This window comes from Tachysurus vachellii, chromosome 19, assembly GCF_030014155.1.
Source record: "Tachysurus vachellii isolate PV-2020 chromosome 19, HZAU_Pvac_v1, whole genome shotgun sequence".
In the NCBI taxonomy this organism is placed as follows: Eukaryota; Metazoa; Chordata; class Actinopteri; order Siluriformes; family Bagridae; genus Tachysurus; species Tachysurus vachellii.
Window position 1 is genome coordinate 10,293,785 of NC_083478.1, and position 25,988 is coordinate 10,319,772.

The 25,988-nt window shown below is 36.6% G+C and overlaps 1 protein-coding gene across 1 annotated transcript in view; it reads left to right on the top strand.

Moving 5' to 3' along the window:
- LOC132862724 (kelch domain-containing protein 8B-like) overlaps positions 1-25,988 on the top strand; it is a 95,625-nt gene that overhangs the window by 35,098 nt on the left and 34,539 nt on the right. The window contains exon 4 of the mRNA XM_060894926.1: positions 18,631-18,795. Within this exon, the coding sequence (XP_060750909.1) occupies positions 18,631-18,795 (165 nt within the window). The remainder of the gene's footprint in view (positions 1-18,630; positions 18,796-25,988) is intronic.

Consider the following 25,988-nt stretch of genomic DNA (forward strand, 5'->3'; position numbering starts at 1 on the left):
ATAAAAGCTTCTTGATTTGACTTGACAACATGGAGCATAGAATGTGCCTCTGTAAAGGCTATTTCTCAGGCAGAAACACATATAAGCATAAACTCACAGTTTAATAACTGAAAATGGATGCATATATATCCATAGAAACCCAGCTGTTGTAGTTAGAGAACTCATCCTCTGCCTCTGCCTGCTATGTCAGTTCCTATATTTAGAATGGCTCTTAATTGATGTTCAAACCTTCTATACAAACAGCCTGCAGGGTAAAAATGGAGGGCCTGGTTGCTCAAACAAGCAAAGTGATAAACCTTGATGATTTTAAGAGTAGATTCCCAACATCTTATTAACATTGATCCTTTTCCTAGTTGTAGGTACGCTGGATCTGCCAGACCTTCAAGCCACATAAAAGGAGTGTGTAATGGCTTATTGAGTGGCTGGTAGATCTTTGCTACAATTGCTTAAGCCTAGTGCACGCTCCACGATTTTAGCCCCAATTTCCCAGTGACTGACTAATTCCAGAGCTAAATGACTACCTGTCCAAGCTCAGAGACTACTTGCTGTGCACTCCCCTGGTTGCTGGTCATAAAGTGTGAACGGTTCAGCGATGAGATTTTCTCAGTATGTAAGCGATAATCAAGGCTCTGATATTTTCAAGCATATTTGATTTTGTCTGCGATGAATCATTTAGTGTGAACCCCTCTGTGAGCAGGGATGAGAAAGCTTTCAGAAATAAAGCCACAGATGCTGATCGCTTTTTGGGCCCAGTGTTTTTGTAATTGTGTTGGAGTGTGTAAGCAGTGAATTTAGTTGCAAGATCATTTTTATCCACATCATCTTGCAGATAACACAGATGAGTCTGGGCTGCTTTAGATTTTGTGTGTAACTGAACATCAGGCAGAATAAGATGTTAGGCTTGAAGAGAAGGGCTCTTGAAATGTTCTGTAAAACAGTGCAGCAATCCTCCTTGGGACAAGACTATTATGTGTGGATGAAGTGAACTGTTAACTATGATATGATAGAGAAACAGCTGTTTTAATCCAGAAAGAAAAATAACAAAACAGATGCTTGATTTTCACCATCAGTAAGCATGTGGGTCTCAACTAGAAGCAATGTTTCTGAAGTTCACTGTTTGACATTGCCACCTGAATCTTGTGTTAATGTGTACTGTATATTGCATTGAAATTGGATGCATTAAATGCAGACAAGCCTAAAGAAACAGACAAGCCTAAAGGCTGCCATGTGTTATTGAAAGTTCTAACTTAATAAAGGACTTACAGGCAACTCAAAAAGCTCACAGTTTGATTTTTCAAGAAAAGATCACTGAGGTGCTGGGGCAATAGACATGTGGATATTTGTTTCTGTGTTTTATTTGTATAGTACTATAAGAGGCTGTGTGGGAGTGATAGGCCTTTGTGTGTAGTTCCTCTTGTCCTGTTTGAATGCTAATGCTAAGTAGCATGTCTGTCTAGCCCTGAAAATGACGTAAAAGCCAATACAAGGGTTGCTTGATCATAATTCCTTTTTTTTAATCCACTATTTCCTTTTTCACTTTTTCTCTTAGTTTTACAAACTTGCAGAAAAAATATACAAGAAACAGCTGACATTTTCTTTTGAACAAAGGGACCAATTTAACCCCCTCTTGTATCAGCTTTTTTATTTTATTTTTATAGTGCTTTTAACAATGGACAACTCAGAGCAGTTTTACAGAACATAAAACATATACAGTAGTAGAAATAAAAAAATATATTGCATTGTAAAGTAAATCTACATATTACATTGTTAATATATCCACAGGAAACAATCTAAACCTACTTTACTGAGAAGATCAATAAAACCTGTTTTATTTTTATTTACTCAAATATCACATATCATAGAGGTCTAAGGAAAGGAGTTGGGAATTTATTAAAAATGTATGCAACACAGAATTTTTTTTAGAATATTTTCCTGACCAATTAATTCATTTAAGTATTTGTAAATGAATCTCTACACCTGTTCAGTTCAATATTTTATAGTGATGGGAAAAATCTTTCCAATGCGTTTCCAACACAGACTTCTAAAAATGTAAATGCTTTTAGTTTTGACATAAACGTAAATGCATTCAGCAGAACTATCAAGATAGGCGAAGTAATGCATTGCTCTAAAAAGGTTTAGGTATTTAATAGGTTTTTGACAGATTTCATTACCTTAGGCTCTTAGCCTGCTGTGTAGAACTTGAAGGCCTGGTAAACATTCACATCTGGTGTAAAACAGAATTTAAAGCAGTGTAAGACTTTGCAGCTGCTACTGTAGATCAGTATGCAGTATGCCAACGAGTCAAAGGAATAAGTTAGAAGATAGTGGTGTGAATTTATTTTTATTTATTTTTTTGAACACGTTAAAATCAGTTTTTAAGTATGTGGACATATTGCTTTTTGGGATGCAGTGTGTGTTGTGTGGGACTATCCAGGCCACACAGGTGATGGAATGTTGTGTAATTTTCCTCTGATGGTTGTAATTTTGTTTTTGCAAACTCTGTTTTCACCAGTTGAAAGCAATGCAGAAGAGTTGTAAGGGTTGGTGTGTAAAAGCGCTAAGGAATTCTGGCTGTCTTTGTGATTGACAAGCTTCTTCATTGCTGTTTTTTGCTTACATGCAGTTTCTTTTTTTGTGCTTGCGTGCCTCCAAGGAGGTTTTATTTGGTTTGAGACAAGCTTGGCTTTTACTAAAGCAATAGTATTGATCCATTGTGTGAGTATAGAGTTAGCACTAGACTAAGAAGATGTGTGGCTTGGTAGTACATCACTTATCACTTTTTGTCTGAACTATTTCAAAGAAGACACAGTGGTGGTCAGATACTGAATATTGAGTAGATGTTTATCTGTCTCTATGTCTAAGCAAGGCACATTGATAAAGTGTAGTGGTGTTTATGAGTGGAAGCTCCCATATACAGTGTTCCTGATCAGAGCAATTCATTTGGTAGCTTAGTAAAGTCACCTAGTATAGATTTTTCCTCCTAGTTCCCTTATTCATAAGTGACTAATCTACATTGTTTACCTCAAAGTCTAAAGAGAAAATGTGGGTTTGACTATTGATTTATTTTATATCATTAAAATCTCCAACATCCGCTGTATAATTAACTTACACACCGTAAAAACTGCGTAATCAACCTTAAGCAGAATTGCAACTATATCACAAGAAAAAGATGTTAAAGAAATTGCTAGAATGCAATTGCTGAAATGCACAACAGTTCCCTTTACATACAGAATAACGATCCTGTCATGCTTCTAGTTCCAAGTTAAATCACTTGCTGCATTAGTCAATAAGAAAAGGATCTTTTTTGTGTTGAAGAAATGCCTACAAAATCTTACCGAAGCTAATAAACATTTACAAATCTATATTTATCACTGTTTGTATTAGGTGCTGCCTCTAGCCAATGTTATTTAAAATCTTTAGGTCTTTTAAATAATTTAATATACTTAGGGCATTAGTAAGTTAGATTAGTGTTGGTTATTGTCATGTTGGTGTTGACCTTATTTTTTTCTCCTAATCTAGTCGATTCCCACCCATCAGGGGTCTCTCCCCTGTCACATGACAGAAACCAATAAAAGGATGGCAAAAGATCTTCACTGGACATCAGGGAGGTGGTATAACACAGTGCTATCTGCTCATGTCTGAGTTGTTGTGATTGATAGAGGGTAGAGAGAATGCTCCCTGAGAGCACGGACAATTTACTTCTCTCTTGGAAATCTCAGGAATCAAACTGTCTAATTCAAAGAGTTTAAGGCCCACATACTGTATGGGTGGGAAACTTTTAACCATCTTGTGTATTATCACGCTATTTAGATTTTCTTGAGAAAACTTGTACTGTTCTCTAACCAAAGAATTTATTCAATTCTATTACATTACTTGTAATAAACCACATTTAACGATTGCACCCTCCACTTAACATTTTAAATAATGAAAAGTATTGAACTTAATGAAACATGTAAGACAATCTATACCCTAGGAAATCTGCTTAGAACTACTTATGTTTTAATAATCATGCCGGAGAGATTCAATGTTTTTTTAGCCACTTCACTTTAATCTTTTTGCACATGCACACACAATATTCTATTGCACAACTTGCGTTCACCTCCAAACTGTCCAAACTGCCACTGGAACCAAAATAACATGTAATCATTCATAATATCACACTTGTCAGGCTAAAAACTAGGCTAACAAAAAACATCAAACCCAAAATAAAAAGACAGCTCCTCTATGATTATGACTATCCATACAGTAGACTATATGCTAGTGATGTATTTAACATCATACGTTCTTCAATGCTACCCATCATATTTGCGTGGTGATTACTGAATAGTATGGCTTATTTTAAGTTTTTACTTAAATTATTTTTTATTAAATTGCTTCCTTGACTTTTGGCTATAGTTAGACTATAATCTATAGTTAGTGTATAGTTAGGCTGTAGTCCATAGTTAAGCTACTTATTTTTGGCAGATCTGAATCCAACAGAAAAATTCTATTGATTGACATATACAACACCTGATCACAATTAGTATTAATTCTGAACTAGATCATCTATCTCTGATTATTTGGCTTTTGTTTATGGCAAATTTTGGACAGTGTTTGTGGTGTCTAGATGCTTCTCTTTAGGGATCTGAGAAAGGTTCTTCTCCCCCAATACAAAGTATTTGTTTAATTTCCATTTATTAATTTATGTGTGTGTGTGTGTGTGTGTGTGTGTGTGTGTGTGTGTGTGAGTGTGCGTGTGAGTGTGCGTGTGTGTGTGTGTGAGAGAGAGAGAGAGAGAGAGTCTGGCTCTGATAAGTGTAAGGCTCGACTAAGAACTCCAGGGGAGAGGTGCTTGATTCCTGCCCGGTTCCATAGAGACAGCGGACAGATACATTTTGGGTGCTGCGGCATATTAAATATATGATAAATAGGCAAAAGGTTTTTCTGCGTGAGAAATACAATGTGTGGTGGGAGAGCGTGACAAAAGACCGAAATGCGTGACTGTCACGCTCAATGCGTGACACTTGACAGCCCTGGTTTCCCTTTAACCTTTGGATCACCCTCGGAGGTACAGTATCTAAAGCCCCATCTCAATTTGTCCTAAATAAATCACATTTAGTGTTGGATTTTCATAATTGGTTGTGAAGAAACTGAATAGGTCTGCTGTAAAGTCTGTGAATGCAAAAAAAGATTTCATTATTAGTATTATTTTCTTCTTTTAGGGTGATTGGTCCATGCATTTACAAATTCAGAAACAATGCCCACTTGTTAGAGCAAGTCAGAAAACCACAATGCCACAATGTTTCATTGCTAATACAAGACAAAAATCAAGGGTTTTTATTAAAAGTCAGACTAACCGCATCTGTGAGAAGTGCAGCTGCTTCCTGTGTCATATCAACACTCCCTCTCCAACCTCTGCTTTTACAACCCACTTCTGGCCTTCACTCATTGTGCTAGGACACAAAGCTTCTCTGCTGCTCTAAATGAGCAGTACATTCAACAGGCACTTTAATAGCTTTAACCTTTTCATTTGGGAGTTCCTTTCACTGTGTTAATGCGCTCCCAGGTATATCAGAGAGCACTGGTGCATTCATCTCTCCATTGCTGACTCATTCTGCTGAAAAAGATAGCGTAGCCTTGGCCACCTATACTGTGCTATTACCATCAGTGGAAGGTTAAAGATCATAGTTGCCATTGGAAACCATACACTAAAGTATGAACTTTTGTTTAAACCAACTAGCTGGCCCTGTGTTTTGTTCTTTAAATATATATAAAACTCCTATATATGTGCTTCACTGGTGCCTGGTGTTTTTTAAAATAGGGGAAGCTCATGTGGGTGTTATTGAAGTCTATATCTCTGTATGTTCTGTTTTATCTGTTTCATCTGTTAGTCTGGCCTGCTGTTCAAATCTGTCTCTCCACACTAGTAAAAATATCACAAGACTTTTTCTAAATCAGGTTGACAAAATTAATAGTCTTCTATTTCTCGCTAAAATGAATTTAACTAGCTAAATTTCTCCGCAGCAGGTTGTGATCAGTAGCTATTGTGACCTTGAAATAAATAAAAAATGAACGCACCTAATCAAACATAACTTACACTTTTATACTTACATTTTATTAGCTACATTTATTAGATACAAAAATACTATTAAGCAGCTACTAAAGGACCTATACAGATCAATACAGATCTTCACTAGTGACCATTAGTGAACATCCTAAGTATCCAAGTCTGATGGCTGCCAATATGCATCAGCTTGAGATGTAATTTGTGTTCATTAACATTTCAGTGACTGGCAGTTGGTTAAGAGGTTCAGTGCCTTTGAGATATCTCCCAGACATCATGCAGAGAATCCAAGCAAAGTCCAATAAACGAGATATTTTTCTATGCAGTTAACTGTACTGACTTCCAGTCAGGCCCTGCTTCTGCATGGGACTCCTATTTACATTAAATGTCTGCTGTGTACAATATACTCCAGTCTTCCATCAGAGGACTGTTATTTCAGAAGGGCTTCAGATCTATCTAATCTTTGTGCTTCCGAAGATATTTTCATGCAGGCTGTGCTATCTACTGTAAATCGTTTATGTTAAATGAATGAACAAGATGATATTGTATAAAAAGAAATATTCTGAAATATATGTATGCATATCTATTGACAGACCTAGAAAAGGCAGAATAGAATAGACAGAGATTCTTTGCATGGTTTTATCGTTCCAAAGGGTTTCTTCTATTAAGGACATATTCTGTTGAAGCATTCTGCAGAGAAGCCTGAAGAGTTCCCAAAGAAGGACAAACTAAATAACACTTAATTGTCCTAAAAAGAATGGCACAAGTGTGTAACATGCATCCACCTAAAACAAGTCCCAGTGTAAATTGTTGATATTTCTTTTTTTCTTTGTTATCCCCCCACTTCGAGTCCACATGTGCTATTGATGGGGAAATTTAATCTTTGCTTTTGCTGTGAGATTTTGAGCCATCTGTTTATTTCTCTTTGAGTGGCTTCCTGATCCTTTCTGCATGCCACCAATTTTATTAATCAAAGCTCCGATTAGCCTGCATTCCCCTTCGGCTCTTCTGCAGCACTCACAGTCAGTGTGCAAAAAGCACTCAGAGTAGGAAGACTCTGCAGCATTCCAAAGCACCGTGAGATAGAGCTTTTTAAATGACATCTTGCCAGTCTGTTGTTCATGATGATATACAAATTACAATATCTCTGTGTCTTGCTAGTGTAGTGCTAGTGAGAATGATCTCTCTGTCTTTGACTCCACATAATTATTGTTTATTGTGTTGTTAAAACTTTGTAGGAAAGTTTGGCTTGTTGGTGCTTTGTGTGTGTGTGTGTGTGTGTGTGTGTGTGTGTGTGTGTGTGTGTGTGTGTGTGTGTGTGTGTGCGTGTCCGTGTGCGTGTGTGTGATGTGTGAGAGAGAGTAAAATGATTAGAGAGATTAGTGCAAATCTGTATGACTTTTTGATGGGTGTTGTTACCCTCACTGACCTGTTATCCTCACTCACTGTAAGGCAATATAATAGTGAGATAAAATATGAAAAAAATTTCATATCCCCAGTCTTCTCTCCCCCTCTCTGTCTTCCTTTTTCTATCTGTTGCTTTTTGACTAATCAGACATGCCAGACTGCTGTACTAACATCAGTACAAGCAGCTTCCTGCCAGCACATGCTTTTCTAAACAGAGTGGAAAGAGACACAACTGTCCATCTCTCTCTCTCTCTCTCTCTCTCTCTCTCTCTCTCTCTCTCTCTCTCTCTCTCTCTCTCTCTCTCTCTCTCTCTCTCTCTCTCTCTCTCTCTCTCTCTCTCTCTCTCTCTCTCTCTCTCTCTCTCTCTCTCTCTCTCTGCTTATCTGTTGTTCATGCAGACCCCCACCCCACATGCAAGATTTGTAACACTGCAGATTTATCTTGACCAAGTATTTCTTTGTCTGTTCATGCTAGTGAATCTGTGTTTGTGTGTATTTGTGTGTTAAAGAGAGTGAGAGAGAGAAAGAGAGAGAAAGAGAGAGAGAGAGAGAGAGAGAGAGAGAGAGAGAGAGCATGTGTGTGTATTCTTGTTTGTGTTCATGCATTCAGCCTCAAGCTGCTGCTGTTTGTCATCAGCCTGTCAGTTTAGATTTACAGCATTGTCCATTGTTTGACATACAGACCTGAGGACACACACTCACACTCACACACACTCTCACACACACACACTCACACACTCTCACACACACACAAACACACACAGACATGCAAGAACATAGTAAAACACTGTATGGCATTTAAATAGTGCTTTTTATTGAGAGCACATAGGTCTATGAAATACAGCTGTGTAGCTGTGCACAACAGTACCCGTGTGTGGACAGGTGAGTTCAGGATGGAATTTCCACCTGTGGAAATATTTGAGCTTATGTCATCTTAAGGCTTCAGGTCAATGAAACATAATTCCCATTATCTTGTATAGAAATCGCTGATGTTTTTATATCTTGAAAAGTTTTAATATCTATATTTTGTGTGTTGAGATGGAAACACTGATCAGACATAGAATTATAACCACTGACAGGTGAAATGAATAACACTGATTATCTCTTCATCACAGCACCTGTTAATGGGTGGGATATGTTAGTTAGCAGGGTTAGTTAGTTAGGTTTTTTTCTAAATATACTGTACACATACATCAAACAGGGATAAGTGCTAGTTCAAGTATTTCAGGAAGAGATAGGTCTTCACCCATCATTTGAAGATAGCCAGTGACTCGGCTGTTTGGACATCTAGGGGAAGTTCATTCCACCGCTGTGGTGCCAGAACAGAAAAGAGTTTTGCTGTATACCTTCCTCTAGCCCTGAGAGATGGTGGGACCAGTTGAGCAGTGCTTGTAGATCTGAGGGAGCGAGGTGGAGTGCAAGGAGTGATAAGAGCTTTGAGGTAAGAGGGAGCTGGTCCCCTCTTTTTGGCTTTGTAGGCAAGCATCAGTATTTTGAATCTGTGCAGAATCTTCCTTGTAGAAGGAAGTTTTGGCAGAAGTCACATCTGAAAATAATGAGTTTTGATTTCTTCTACTTTCTCTCTGCTGATCCTAGTACTCTTTGATTGCTGTACAACACATCTGCTTGCCAAGGAGCAGAACAAGAAGTCTTCTTGGGTTTGGTGGACAAAGGACAGATATGTTCAATGGTTATAGAAGAAAAGGCAAGGAAATTGTCTATGGCTGAGTCCAAGGGTAGTGAGGAGGAGTCAAGATCAGGAAGAGATGAAGAGAGAGATGCAAAGCCAATGGGGAGCAAAGGCTGGAGCAATGGAAGAAGGTGCCCTGGTCTGAGGAATCACGTTTTGTTTTACATCATGTGGATGGCTGGGTGCATGCATGTCGCATGCACTGTGGGAATTGGGAAAGCCGATGGAGGCAGCGTGATGCTTTGAGCAATGTTTGCTGGGAAACCTTGGGTCCCACCATCCATGTGGATGTTACTTTGACATGTACAGTAGCTAAGCATTGTTGCAGACCATGTACACCTTTTCATGGAAACAGTATTCCCTGATGGCTGTGGCCTAATTCAGCAGCATAATGTGTCTTGCCACAAAGCAAAAATGGTTCAGGAATATTTTGAGGAGCACAACAATGAGTTTGAGGTGTTGAATTGGCCTCCAAATTCCTCAGATTTCAATCCAATTGAGCATTTGTGGAATGTGCTGAGCAAAAAAGTCTGATCCATGGAGGCCACATCTCACAACTAACAGGACTTAAAGGATCTGCTGCTAACATCTTGGTCTCAGATACCACAGCACACCTTCAGGGGTCTAGTTCAGTCCTTGCCCCAATTGGTCAGGGCTGTTTTGGCAGCAAAAGGGGAAACAATCCCAATATTAGGAAGGTGGTCATAATGTTATGCCTAATCGGTGTAGTTACAAACTAAAATTTGTTCATTTTGGAGCATTGTTTGCAGATTGCTGAGAATCCATTCATTTTAGAATAGACAGAAATGAAACTAAATGTGGTTTTACAGAGTAGCTCTAAAAGTACTACATAACTTAAGATCTAATTGTATATTCTCTGTGTGTGTGTGTGTGTGTGTGTGTGTGTGTGTGTGTGTGTGTGTGTGTGTGTGTGTGTGCGGGGTTGTGTGGGTAGTGCAGTTTTCTGGAACTATTATTCAAAAAGCCGCTGCATAAACAGCATTAGCAAAAAGGTATGTGATAGTGTAATGGATTACTGAACAACCTTTGAGTACAAATTTACTTGCCAGCCAAAAAGGGTTGAAAACAATGTCATTTTTCATTTGTTTCTAAATGCAATTCATTCAGTGAAGCAAAACCAATAAAAATATCTCATCCATTTTTTTTTTGTTTGTTTTTTTGTTGCGTATGCTATTTGGAATTATTGATTATTACTCAGACATTAGCTGTTATAGAAGATAGAAGCTCCTATTTTAACTGTGTTTCAGCCCTATATAGTGTTAGGATTTTTTTTCTCATACTATGTCCTCCTAGCCGTCTCACCTTGCAGAGTCAAATCGGGAGAGACAGGATAGAGCGAATCAAAGAGGTGAAAGCTGAAGACCTGTGAATGATTGTATTAAGAGATGAGGAGATGCATTGCCCTGGAGAGGAAGAGATGAGGATTAGAGAGGTTCAGCAGACAGGAAAAGGGAAGGGAGCTTGGAACAGGAGGATGTATATAGTAGCTCATAAGATTACTATGTAACATTTATAGTAACATTCAATAAAATGGGAGAAAATGGGATAATGTTGCTGAGCTCTGATGGCTATGGTAATAAATGCGCAATCATAGCAAAAAGTTATACAAGGTGAAAGGATAAAAGAGTGAGAATGTGGCAAGTGGATGAAACGTGACATGAAACAAGAAACTGAGTGAATAGATTTTATAGAATATCTTGGTTACATCGCTTGAAAGACTAACTACTATCACATCAAAATTATCAGAAAGTTTTAAAAGTTTCTCAAATATTATTTATTTTAATCTCTTCAATAATGTACAGTAATGATATAAAATCTGTACAAGATCTGTAAAATCTGTAAAATCTTACTCACACACTCACCTGTGTGTGAGTAAAGGTCAATGTGAAAATACTTGACACTTCAGAAGCTCATTTTTAATCCATAACTGGATTAAATGAATAATAATTGGAATAAAGCTAGAAAAAAAAAGTCATTTGGAATTTGCTTTGATGCATTTTATTATTTATATTCTGTGGAAATACAGATTTTGAAAGACAAAAGGGGATAAAAGCAAACCGGTGAAAGTGGTGAGGCTTGAAAGGGAATAAATAAATTAACAGGGACTACTTAGACATTAAATTGCAGATTTCAATTAAATTAAGATTGCAGATTAACACACAAGGGAACATAAATCACCAGCTGGACTCTTCAGTATGAGCTGTAAATGATCTGAGTACAGTATTTTAGTATTTTGTGCAGGTACTTGTTTGTACAAGACAGGAGTGGTGTGTGAACATACTTTTTGCTGGCTTAGGACATTATCACACTTACGACACTGTCTCATCAATTACAATAACAAACAATAACATAGTCATCCAGTATCTAGCGGCTCTTTTGAAATATTGTAGACATACCTTTTTTTAATTCTTTTTTGCAGAGGCCAAAAGAAAAAGATTTCCGGCTGTTTTGGGGTGCCCATGTTTAGCATTGAATTTTTTTGTCACATTCAGAGTAACTCTTAATGGCTTCTATGTAAGTAGGCCTCCTGAATGCTCTGTATATGTTTTATATCATCCTTATGCCCCTTTTGTTCTTTTCTACAGGTCTGTGTGTAGCCATGCATTCATGAGCATGTGTACTGTATGTGTACATTCAGCACTAAGAGATGAGTAAAGGTCAATGTGAAAATACTTGACACTTCAGAAGCTCATTTTTAATCCATAACTGAATTAAATTAATAATAATTGGAATAAAGCTAGAAAAAAAATGTCATTTGGAATTTGCTTTGATGCATTTTATTATTTATAATGGAAATACAGATTTTGAAATACAAAAGGGGATAAAAGCAAACCAGTGAAAGTGGTGAGGCTTGAAAGGGAATAAATAAATTAACAGGGACTACTTAGACATTAAAAAGACAGAGGAATAAACTGTAGAGTGAGATTGTGAAGGGAGGCTTTGAATAAGAAATTGGTTATTGTTGTATAGTGTAGTTATTTTTATGATGTTGGTGTCTTTAAGGATAATATTTATGGCTGCTAAAGATTTTCTCCTATGAAAGAAAATACTGCAAAGTCACCTTGGTCGTATAACGTTTGCTTATCTATACTCTGCTGCACAAATCAATGCTGGCCAGTGACCCTGGATGTCAAACCAATACACATTGTCTGCTCTGCGAGGTTTATAATCTTTATGTGAAATGGTGTTGTGTTTAAAATATGAATGTAGGGAATAGGAGAGACTGTGTTTTAATTTGTGAATGCACTGAAATTAATATAGAATACTATATACGTATTATAGTATTTCTTGTCCACCTTTCATGGTGTTTATTTTATCAAGAAATCCATCAATACACCACAGTTTTGTGTACAAATGTGACATAGTCACCTGTTTTTGTCATAAAGTATTAAAAGGACATGAATTTTGAAAGCTCTTACATACCTCTTCAATGGCATGTTTCTTGTGTTAGCAGGTGATCGACTTTCCTTTGTTCTTTACTTAAGTCTGCTTTTGCCTTCCTATAGATTGATCCATCAACATTTATCGATGTTGTCTCACGCTACCCATCCAGAGCACTTAGCGCACATCTCAATAGCCATCTGACACATACCGTAACGCCAAAAATGTCAGGAAATATTGATCAGAGGGTGAAGGACAGACCAAAATTCTTCATCTTTCTCTCTCTCTTTCTCGCGCTCTCTCTCTGCCAGAGTCTAAGGATAGAGTGGCCAATAGCTCCACACGTCTGATTCCCCCTTAGAGACTGATTGAGTGTGTATGAGTGTTTGTGTGTATGTGTATCAGTCATGAAGGGTGGTTGAATTCTTCATGTCATTTTTATTGTTATGGAAGCATCTCTTCATCTGATGAACTTGATGTTCAATTTTCACGTTTGTCAGCACTTTATTTCTTTGATGGCTCTGATTAAATGTAGGACCGGTTCTGCACAGCAGCAAGTATTACAGCAACAGAAATGAGAGTGATAATTACGAGTGCATGATGATTACAGACGATGTGTGTATGTATGTTTGTGTATGTCACTGAGAGGCTTAAACAAGAAGAGGAAAGAATAGAGATGTTGAAAAATCAACACAATGAGTCTGATTGCAGCTTAACACACAAGTGAACATAAATCACCAGCTGGACACTTCAGTATTATTTAGTATTTTGTGCAGGTACTTGTTTGTACAAGACAGGAGTGGTGTGTGAACATAATTTTTGCTGGCTTAGGATGACATTATCACACTTACGACACTGTCTCATCAATTACAATAACAAACGATAACATAGTCATCCAGCATCTAGCGGCTATTTTTGAAAGATTGTAGACATACCTTTGTTTAATTCTTTTTTGCAGAGGCCAAAAAAAAGAATTCCGGCTGTTTTGGTGTGCTTGTCTATAAGAATCAATAGTGTCAGGGGTGCGGGGATAAAAACAGACCCAAATGCAGGATAGCTAAATTAAACTGATTTATTAAATAAAACACACAAAACAGGAACAAAGGCACGACAAAAGACAAGGATTCCATGCTTCCATAGGCTCAAATAAATACTAAAGACAATTTGACACATAAGGGACAGGTGTGCAGAGGAGGGAAGGAATAGACAAGGGCGGGGCAGACACGTGAATACAGAACGTAAACAAAAAAGCACACGGCCAAAGTCCGGGCTAGATCCTGACAGAAAGTTTGATGGTGTTATCTTTAACCATTAAACATTTGTGTAAGGTTAACTCTGTTCAAGGGAAAAATGGTTAACTGTGTTCATGGTAATATTATATTTCTTATTGAAATAAAGACACTTACAATTTTTTGTGAGAATTTGTAAGAATTATTTGTTTTAAAACCAGAACTTTGTGGCTGTGGCATGTTTTTAAATCAACAGTCATATTGTGTAACAACCTTTTAATAAAACTAAAGCTACTAAAAAAATCTGGCATATATGTTGGGGACCTGCCCCTCTGGATAAACAGCCACTGGTTACTACACATTATACAACAACAATTCTCCATTCTGGTTAATCAGAAGGTAATTTTTCATTAGAGCAGCTCTGAGAGTAGTTCTGGGAGTAATTAAAATCACAGGTTTTTATAATGTGCTCGTTCTTATACATTGTAATTTTTATAATAACAGCTCATTCACAAGAACTTGTGACAATCCCCATTATTTATGTGTGCTTTTAAATGTAATAGATGTACTCCCTCTGTTATTATTCCCTATATTCCTCACCATTTATAATTATCTGGAGATTTATAAGTAACAAGGCCTCTATGGAAGACAAGAAGAGATTAGAGTGCAGAGCTGTGGCCATAATTCAGAGTGATAGATCCCACAATGAATGGCTGGGATCGGGTGGTGGTACAGAGTGAGTGTGGGTGCAGGGTCTCTGCAAGATTTATTGGATTTTAGATGTAACAAGCTCAGTAGGGGGATGCTGGAAACCAGGTAAAACTGCTTCTCAAGATCTACACACCTTGAAGCACTGTTGAGTTCGTGATCTTAAATTCCCAGAACGTTGCAGAATCTCCTATTGTGATATTGAGTGGCAATCCTGCATCACCTTATTTTGATTGAGGGGTTCTGGCTGTGATATCCCCTGCTATAAAGTAGAAAGCCTATTGAAGCACTCATGGGAGAAACTGTGGCCTATATGGACTTTGTCACTTGCTTCATATATTGGCTTTATTAACATTCAGCCACACATTCACCAGCTTTAACAGACCAAGGACTTACAGGTTTCATAATCATAGAACTCATGTTGCTGTACATTTTACTAATATATTCAGTACTGTAGCATTTTACAGTTTGTTATTTTGGGGTTGAAAATACACTCCATAATAAAAGAAGTGGTGTGGGATTTACAAGCTAGGTACTTTTAGTACACCATGAATTTCATATTGTTGTAGATATCTAGAGAGGATTGAATACTGTAATGGAGGAAGGGAACACAATACTCTCTCTCTCTCCTGTCAGCAATATTATTCCATAGCTTTTTGTGAACTCGTGTGTGAAAGAGAGCAGTTAGCACTTTTAAAAGGTTCTGTATGTGGTAGCCTTCACTCTCCTGTACCTGTGTGATGGGGAGATAGCCAGTAAACAGGGAGAAATTGGTAGGTGGTTGGGTGATTTCCAATAGCTTGGCCCACAATGTTCAGACTCATTGACTGGTGGTTTTGTGGTAGTTTATTGGACTGGGCAAAGACTGACTTTTGAGTTGGTCTGTATGTTACAATAAAGCACAGGTTTAGAACATTAATTTATATACAGGCTTATTTTTCATTTTTGAAAATTAAACTTGTTACATTTTAATACTGTTACATCAGATAATCAGATACACTACACTAGATATAAAGCTGGTATACATGCTAAGCTCCAGAAGCACACACTTAAGGGGAAATTCAGCTCAGCCTCTACCTACAGCATGTTTTTGTGAGGTGGGAGAAAACAGAACAATATGCACAAAAACTCCACACAGGAAGATTCACAAAGTCAGAATCAAACTAGGGATCCTGGAGCTGTGAGGCAGCCACACTAATCTCTATGCCACCATGGCTTTGAATATTGAGAAATAAACTAGTACTTTTTTGATTCACCTTAAATACACCTTACTACATTAACAGTTTCTAGAGCATTAAGGTCTGTGTTACAAGATTCTACACTGAATCCCCTTTTTGTGGTCACAACAGATGGGGATCCGGAAAGAATCCATAACTGAAGTGTGGCTACAGCTGACAGAAATGTTCTGTGGCTGCTAGATGTGTTTTGTTTTTTTGTGTGTGTGAGTGTTGGTCTCTGGGCTACAGTCACTTCATCCTATCTCAGAGTCATTCAACCATGAATTCAACAAAGCTCACACATGACTAGTGAGATAAGTACACAACTCAGTAAGCTACAGGATGTACAGTGTGATATTAACCTAGTCCAAGGTATTCATTTTAACTATTCAAACCAGGCGTTAGTTACATATAATATTGATAAAACCTTTAATTAACAGAAGGGGTGAAAGTAGAAGCAGAATCACATTAACATGTCAAGTGTATATACTGTACATTAGGGATGTGACACAATGCAACTATCTGCTAAGTACACAATTATTATTTATATTTGCACCTTCCTGATATTATTTAACAAATTTAGATGGTAGCCTAATTTAAACTAGCATGACCCTGACCATGCAGGTCAATATTCAATCGCAAATTAACACAAAATCAATTAAACCCAGTGATATTTGTTGGAACTTACAATTATTCTGAATTAGCACAGGTTTTCTACAGATTTGGGCTAAGTTACATCATGAGATGTCATCACAACACATATCCGGCTTCTTCAGTTCATGTGCAGTGAATGTGAGTACAGCTATCACTGAAAGTAATTACATATGAGTCTGGTACATATACTTCACTGGTAGTAGTTTAAAAGTAGAATCATGTGCTTGCAAATTTAATTCAAGTAGTTTTCTGAATAAAGAACAAAACGAGAAAACCTAAAACTTTGGAAGTAGCTACAGCAAATTTAAAGTATTTTGGCTGCAATAATCATAGACCACGTCTTGAAATCCTGGAGGGACTTATAAATGTATCGTGTTAATAATTATATCTAACAACTCATTCATACTTCAATGCAATCTTATATTTGTGCAAATTTTTATGTGCTTTTTGCAGGTTTTCAGTGCTAATACACAGCTCTAGTTTTACCCTTATGTCCTGCACACCTTCCTGATGTGTATAATCTCTATTATACGTAAAGAACTTGCATTTACGGCAGTATGAATGTTCTGTGATGGTAAAGAATCCATAAGTAAAGTCTCCTTTCCACATGAATGTCTCCAAGCACTTCACTTTTATCCATTTAGTAACTGCTGAGTTGCAATTACACCACTGTCCACAGCACAGAGCACACAGCTGAGTCAGCAATAACTGCTGCTGTGCTGCGTTAGTTAAGCTGTGTTCATGTGTGAATAGATAGAGAGAGATCTATGTGCTAATGCAGTGTTTCACTGTGGTCTTGTACACACTAGTTCTAGTATTGAGCTACTAAATTAATTTATGTCTCATATAATAGTGTTATAATATGCAACAGTTAATAAAAAAAAAACTAATTTAATTAGAAAAGGGACATTACAATAGTGCTGAGGCTTAATATACATACAACTCACCATATTGTGTCCTGAATGTCTCGATATAAATATAATGATTTCTTGTTTATAGAGCTTTGCATAAACAAGTTGCTATCACACTCACGGTTGTGTTCATGTACGGATTATCTGCGCAGGCTATTCATCGCTATTCCACTTTTTGATATTTCTTAAATATAGAGACCATGTAGGCTGATAAACATTTATGCGGTCATCTTGGACCTTTAAATAGCCTCCCACAGGATCAGATTGACTCGTGTTATTTTTAAGATAAACTATTTTTAAAAACTACTTTTTTGCTGCACTTTGCTAGATTTTGTATCATCCCCTTGGACAGCTTTTCTTTTACATTTACATCTCTGCTCTACCTGGTTGATTCTTGTCCATTCTTCTACATTGCTTTCCAGTTCTTATTGCTTTTATTTACATAAGCCTGATTGAAACAAAGTGAATAATGACTAGTAGCCTTGTAAGACTGGTGGGTTCATGATTTATTACCCCATCATGATTGTCTGTATGGACCAAACATAATTTGTAGGACCTGCAGGATTTGCTTGTCACTTGGGGTAAAAAGAGCAGGTAAAATCAGGATTACAATCAGACCAGACTATCAGGATTACAATCTCCCTATGGCCAATCCAGGGCAGGGTGTAGCAGTAAGTAGGTGTACTAATAATCATGTCAATGAAAGATCAATGTAAGGTCCGGCTGCCTTAATCAGGACAACTAACACTAATACATTCCACATGACTTTTCTTAGTGTGAGCCACTGAAAAAAAAACACTAAATCATAGTCTAATAGAATATCTAATATCTAATAATATCTATTCTATCTAATAGAATAGATTATAGTGTGATTTCATAATCAAATTATCTGGTCTCACCCAGATGAGCATAGGTTCCCTTTTTCATCTTTACCATCGCCTCTGTCTTGCTCATTAAGGGATACATTGAATCTTTATCATTTAAATCCTGAATTTTTTCTATTATATTAAAGCTGTTTTGTGACAACGTCTATTGTTCAACTTTCTGAACAAATAAAACTGAAATAAATTGAATTAATAACACTCAATATTCATCAGCTAAGTAGAATAAAATACTGGGTATAGATTTTTTTCAGCAGAAACATAAATAACCCTATTGAAAAGAGGAAACATCAGAACAGTCATTGTAGCACACAAAGTGATTCATATCCACTCAGTCATCTATCTTTTATTGTTTAGCAGCAGGGGAAAAATGGCATTCAAGAGAGTTCAGCAAAACTAATAATTTTGTCTTCTCTCTCTCTCTCTCTCTCTCTCTCTCTCTCTCTCTCTCTCTCTCTCTCTCTCTCTCTCTCTCTCTCTCTCTCTAGAGGGCAAGGTGTACGCACTGGGGGGTATGGGTTCTGACACTAGTCCGCAGGCACTGGTGAGAGTCTATGAGCCAGTTAAGGATCAGTGGCTATCTCTGGCTTCTATGCCCACTCCACGCTATGGAGCCTTCTCCTTCCTGCGTGGCAACAAGCTCTACGTTCTCGGTAAGCTCACCCATTCTCTATTCTCTGGAGACAAATTTGTGCTACAGTTTATTGATTGAATTAAATGTATTTGTGAAAAAGGATGTGCAGTATTTTTTTATTTTAGATTTTGTTTTATAAATTTTATATTTATAAAAGTGCTATATCATCTGTCTGAAAGATTTGTTTGTGAAGAGTTTCTAAACAGTGCAGCAGCTTGAAATAATTTATCAGTGAGGAAATGCAGACATACCTGTGTTTATGCAAAAAAATCAATTGTGTTTCTTGATATTTTATAAATGTTTTAAACTCTTCATTAGATTAAATCTAATGCCCTTTATTATGTATTATTATACTTATATTGTTTTCTGTCTTGTGCCATGTGTTATTGTTTATGTTTTGTGTTTTCATGTGTGTTTTCCCCGCTCGATCCTTAGCCTGTTGATGCCTCTGCACACATGTTCCTTATGTTACTTCCCCTATTTATACCTGTTGTCTTGCGTGTTAATTTTTTTTCTTGTGAGTCCTTGTTGTTTGTTTTGTTACCTGGTGTTCTCCATTTTATGTTTTTGTTTTTTTATTTTAGTTGCACCGTTCCCACCCCAATGTTTTCCTGTGTATGTTGTTTTTGTGATTTTATTAATAAAACCCCTGTCTAGCTGCTACACCTGCATGTGGGTTTGGATTCTGTTTCTACGCAGCCTACCATTGGAGTTTCTGACGGATACCTAGCAGTGGGTTCATTGTAGTGTTAATTTCGTCATACGAGACGAGACGAAATATGTTCGTCAACAACCTTTTTTTTTTCATGACTAAGACGAGACGATGACAACACTGCGCCACTGTCCAAAAAACGTTGACTAAGACTAAATTAACATGCATTATTGTTGACGAAAAAAGACGAAAAAAAATGTTTTGAATAAAATAAAAACTAAGATAAAATCTCTCTTCATTTTCGTCTACAATTGTCTCTGCTTTTTCATCAGCTGTTATGCCTTTAAAATATTCAGCACGAGTTCGCGGATTCGCGGATCCCGCTTATTACATTGCTACCTACTAATTTGACACAAAATGATGATTTAAAAAGGAGTTTATTGATTTAAAAACAATTGTATTGTTTCCGCAAAAGAAAATAGTGCGCTCCGTCTCCACGGTTAGAATCCTGTGTGTCCATGGCAACGCTCTGTTTTTCATGGCAACGGTGTGTTATAGTTTGCAGCGGTCTGTTATCAAGAAATAAAATAGTGTGTGCGTAGAAAGAATTCGTCCAAACGCCGCTCAAAAAAAAATATTAAAATAAATAAAAACTCCTGAGCGCAAGTCCACCCTAGGTCTAGGCAGGCTTTTGTGTTAAATTATATTTCCTGTCACTGCGCATGCGCTTTTATTGTACATGACAGCTTATGTCCCGATGACCGGTCTTTGCATTACGATTAAACGCAGTATCAATAAAGTAAAAAATGTGATGTGCAGTCAAGTTCGAGTGTTTTGACAAGTTTTATAGCCTTGATATTGTTTCATATTCAAAAGTGGTGACAGAAAAAACTCAGCACCCCCAACCTGAAACCTCTTCCCACGCCCCTGTCACAATCACATTATAATCAAAATTAATAATTAGGCTTAAAAGCAAATGTATATGTAAGGGAATCAAGTTTAACAATTACATGTAATATTGATCCAAATATCATCAATAATGGTGTGTGCAATACCATGTATAACTTGCATTAAGTCAGTAATTTATTTATGTATATATATATATATATATATATATACACACACACACCTACAGTTTTGATCTTAGGCTTTTCATTAAGTTATTTTTTTCCACTATAACACTTGTGTTCCTGATATTATTGCATTTAATGAGGCCTCATTGTATTTATTCTTACAATAGATTCCAGATATGGCCAAGCTACAATTTTTTGACTAAAACTAGACTAAAATTAAAAGACTTTTAGTCGACTAAAACTTGACTAAGATACCTTGAGTTTTCTTTTGACTAAAACTAGACTAAAATGACGAGACTTTTAGTTGACTAAAACTAAGACTAACAAAAAAGATATGTGAATGACTAAATATGACTAAAACTAACAAGGACATTTGGCACAAGACTAAGACTAAGACTAAATTAAAAATAGGTGACGAAATTAACACTAGTTCATTGTCATCCACTAGATTCATGAAGTGTGTCCTCTTTAGTCTTTGTGATACAGCTCCTCACATATTTGATCCTGGGCTCAGGTTTCTCTGTGTCTCCAGTTCTTTCCACTACCCAAAAAACAGTAAATGGATTGAACATGCTAAATTGTCCACTGACATGACTGTGTGTGTGCATTATGCAGAGGTGTATTCCTCTGAAAACAAATGTATATATGGTCAGTCCGATTTAAGAAAAATTATGACATATAGTTTACATAAAAAAATTACTTTTCTCACCAAAATGTGATTTCATTGCTTATGCTATGCTTTATTAAAAGAAATTCTAAATACTGATTGCAAGCATTTAATGTAAATGAAGTACTTTATGAAATTGTGTTTTGGTGTTTTAGTTTATTCACGCTTTGAAAATACACACTCAAATCATGATGGATGTATGAAACATGTTGCGTTCATGTTACTCAATTCAGTAATGTGAAACTAATGTACACATTTAAATTAAGCAAATTCAACAAGGGTTTTTTACTACCTCATGCCCATGGCTTTAGATCCAAACACTGCAGATACTGAAGATAAATTAATGAGTATTTTAATAAAGAATATCTCAAAAATATATGTCTTATGCAACAAAACACATTTTTGATTCACCTGTTTAGCAAATACTTCTTTTTCTCTTAAACATTCAGATTATTGATCAGTTATTCACTGTAAAGCATTATTCATTAACTATGAAAAACATACAAGCAAGTGTATGAGCATAAGCCATAATCCACCAACAGGCCCTGGTTGATATAAGTGTTCATTTGTAAACAAAAGTACATTTCAATATATTTCTTTTTCTTTTCTTGGAAAACAAAAAATCTTTGAATTTCAGAATATGTGTATCATAACTTTCGCTGACCCATTGCACAAACGATCCATGCATGTTCTCTTTCCTGAGCACTGCTAAGATAATGACATCATAAAACACCACCACCCTCAAGCAAATGTATACAATACATTTCTCAGCCACCCAGATCATTAAGGAGAGACATAACTGATGAGCCATCAACCAAACAAGCTGCAACACAAGAGCATGGTCTACCCACACAGTCTCTAAAAAATCCACTGTTTGTTCACATTACTTGTAAAGTGTGTGTTTACATATACATATGTATTATATACTCTCAGATGGAATTGAACAGTCAGTAATTACAATGTGTCTGATTTCCATGTTAGATAGTGTCACAATATTCAGGCAGTATGGCAGACATGGTAATAACACCTGGTAATTGTTCGTGCTGTGCCAAGGCTGATTATCAGCACAACTCCTTGGAGACAGGATCTGAAATGTGCTCTTCAACGGAGGGGCAGCACTTTGCATTTCCCATAACTAGAACAAGAGGTGACTGTGATTTTTTTCATGTTCCTGGAAAATCATTTCTTACAACCAGTCACCTCAGTTTGTAGGTTGAGTGTTGATCTGCAATACCTTTTGACTTACAAATATCTACAAGGTGTTTACACACCTGTCCAAAATGATCTTGTGAGCCATTTGCTATTATACCCCATCACGGCCGAATTCCTGATTCTGATTGGTCAGAAGGTGTTGACAGCTTTCCACAGCACAGCCTTGATATGCCTATGCCTGCAGTGTATTGTATTAATGTGGTCAGTCTTATATTGTATTATTTCTGTGGTAACTCATAGTACACAGCTGTTAAAAAAAAACTAATTATAATGGGAATAAATGGACAAACAAAATTTGTAAAAGTTGATATGTTTTCTGTGTCCATAAGCATTGTTAGTGTCACAGTGGTGATGCTTATGTTGTTACACAGTATAATAAAAATTGAACAATCTAAAATTGTTCAGTGTCAAAGACAGGCAGAGGTTGAGGCGGTCCGCAAAAAGGATAGTGTAGCAAAAAACAGAATAAAAAACCCAGGAAATTTGTACATTGTAAATGGATAAAATGTACAATGTATAGTTCTTTAATTAACAAAAATATTGTAAGTATTGGTAAAGATTTGTGGTATAAGAGGAAGAAAACACTTCAGGATATGCTGCTATCAAAAAACCTCTGGCATCATACCACATTATCACTGATGATTCTGCTATAACAGAACAGCTCTGAGGTGTTTTTCTTACTTACTGTAACAATCTACATTAGCTACATTTAGACAGTGGATTATAATTGAACAGTTCTCCGCAGAGAAAAACGAGGGAATCAATGAGGTCTCTGAGGTGATAATGCTCGAACTTCAGCAATAACATGCAAAAACCTTATTTTCTGTAGCACCTTCTTCTGCAGAATAATATCAGTGTGCATTCTGTAGTTTTTCTTCTCCTGCTAGTTGTGTGACTATAGATCAACCTGTAATGGCTTGCAAGATATTTTGTCACAGTTTTGCTAGCATATAATTAACCCTTGTATTGTCCTCCTATACAAATTAGGAGCTGAGTCAACTTGACCTTGTCTGTTTTGACTGCTTATAAAAAATGAAGTATATATGATAGCCTTTTTTTTTTTTTTTTACCTTTTTAGTCTAACTTGTTTCCAACATATTAACATATAATAACATAATATGTAATATATATAATAACATTAACATATATTTTGCAAATATATATATATATATATATATTCGGTATAATAAACCTTATTTATATACAAAAATGCCTTATTTTTTAGTAAAAAAAAAAAACAAGAAATTTTGAATTATTTTCACTATAGAGGCACAAAAGTGGATGCACAATTACAGGCTGGTATATTTCAAGGGCAGGAGATTGTTTTGAAACCATTTTGACCATTTTTAATGTCAGCAAATAATAAAACCTGTTTTTTTCCAGGCCAAATTGACTTGAATGCTTATAAATCAAAAATTCTACAATTATCACCATTCTGAGTGTAATATCTATTTTACACTTGTAATATGTATTTTGCCCATCTGATGTCATCTGATCAACCAACAACAGGCTACACACACACACACGCACACACACACACTCAAAAACATGCCATAATTTCATGTGAATAAAACTTCGTTTACCTCCTTATGTTTTTTTTTATTATACTTAATTCATGAATGATACCCCTTATGAAATTTTGCCATGTTTTGAGTAAAATAAGCAGAAATTATTAAATATTATTTTGGATAACCACTGACTGATAAATGTCAAACATTACTCAGCATATCTCCAGGCCAAAGCTGACTGATGCAACTAAATTCATAAATAAATGAGAGGAAACAAATATGATTTGAATATGAAAACACAACGTGTGTAAAGATTGTTGGTAGAAGAAGAGAAGAGAAGATATTGTCCCCAGCTGGACAAATGCATATAACAAGTGTGAAATATTTACAAATGATTGTTTTTGTCTTTTTTGGAGGCCAAATGAATTGCAATGTCCAATGCTTGTGCCTGTGTGTGTGTGTGTGTGTGTGTGTGTCTGTGTCTGTGTGTGAGGGTGTGTGTGTGTGTAAAGCTTGTTTGTAGATCAGATTTTGCCCCCAGCTGGACAAATGCATCTAACAAGTGTGAAATATTTACAAATGAGTAGCTTTTGTTTTTTCTGGAGGCCTAATGAATTGCTATGCCCAGTGCTTGTGTGTGTGTGTGTGTGTGTGTGTGTGTGTGTGTGTGTTTGTGTGTTTGTGTGTGTGCATGTGTGTGCATATGTGTGTATGACTGTTTGTGTGTGTGTGCGCGTGTGTGTGTGTGTGTGAAATGTTTACAAATGTGTAGCTTTTGTTTTGTCTGGAGGCCAACTGAATTGCAATGCCCAATGCTTTGAACAGTGTTTGACTGTTTGTGTGTGTGTGTGTGTGTGTGTGTGTGTGTGTGTGTGTGTGTGTGTGTGTGTGTGTGTGTGTCTGTGTGTAGCATCATTTCGGTAGATCATATTTTGCCCTCTGCTAGGCGAAGGCATATCAAAAGTGTGAAATATTTACAAATGTTTGGCTTTTTTTCTTTTCTGGAGACCTAATGAAATGCAATGCCCAATTTGTGTGTGTTTGTGTGTGTGTGCATGTGTGTGGGGTGTGAGTGTGTGTTTTGGGTGCGTGTGTTAGTGGACATTTTATGTGTATATTTTTGTGTCTGTATGTATGTTCATTGCGCTGAAAAGAAAACCCAAGTTATGACACATTAAATTCTTCCAGCAGGGTCAAAAAAAAAAACCCAGGGACAATATGAAGGTTAACTCTGTTAGTCTCTGTGTCTCTATTTGTGAAAGGAGATGAGGCAGATGACACTACTAAATCATTAGACCACTTTATTTGTGTACCTTCTTGTTCTGCTTTTGGGACTCTCAGCATGTTAGGTGGACTTGTTTGTCTAAAAGCAACTAAATTAAATGTCAAAATTTTAAGGGGGCACCATGGTCATAAATTTGGCTAGTTCATGTTTCATTTAAAAAAAAACAAAAAACGTTTTACTTTAAAAGTAAAGGGCTACACAATGTATTTCATGTAAAGAAAAGGGGATTTGAGGGAATTTTCAATTGTTTCTGTGGGTGGAATTGGAGGTACACTAGATTCCATTTGTTCTAACCTACACTCAGATGGCAATGATGATAGACTGATAATAATAGTGCTCCAGGGAAAACAAAATGAATGAGGATTTGATTGAGGAACATGTTCTACCATCCATTGTACAAGTCCATTATAATCAAAATAGAATCTTTCAGCACACAAAAAATGTACTTTACAAACTTATGCTCTGTCCACCCTTTAGCTCCCTTTTCCTAAGTGTTTGTGTGTGTGTGTGTGTGTGTGTGTGTGTGTGTGTGTGTGTGTGTGTCTCTCTCTCTCTCTCTCTCTCTCTCTCTCTCTCTCTCTCTCTCTCTCTCTCTCTCTCTCACTCTCTCTCTCTCTTTCTCTCTCTCTCTCTCTCTCTCTCTCACACACACACACACATATACGTGCACTTGCACTTTAACAATTCTGTTCAGTAACAAGGCCAAATTGGTATACGGGCAGCAAGAACAAAGTTTCTGTTCTGCTAACTTGTTGGGAAGATGGGGGGTTGGGGGTTTGTTTCAGACCGGCGACTCCACCAAACTAAGCATAATT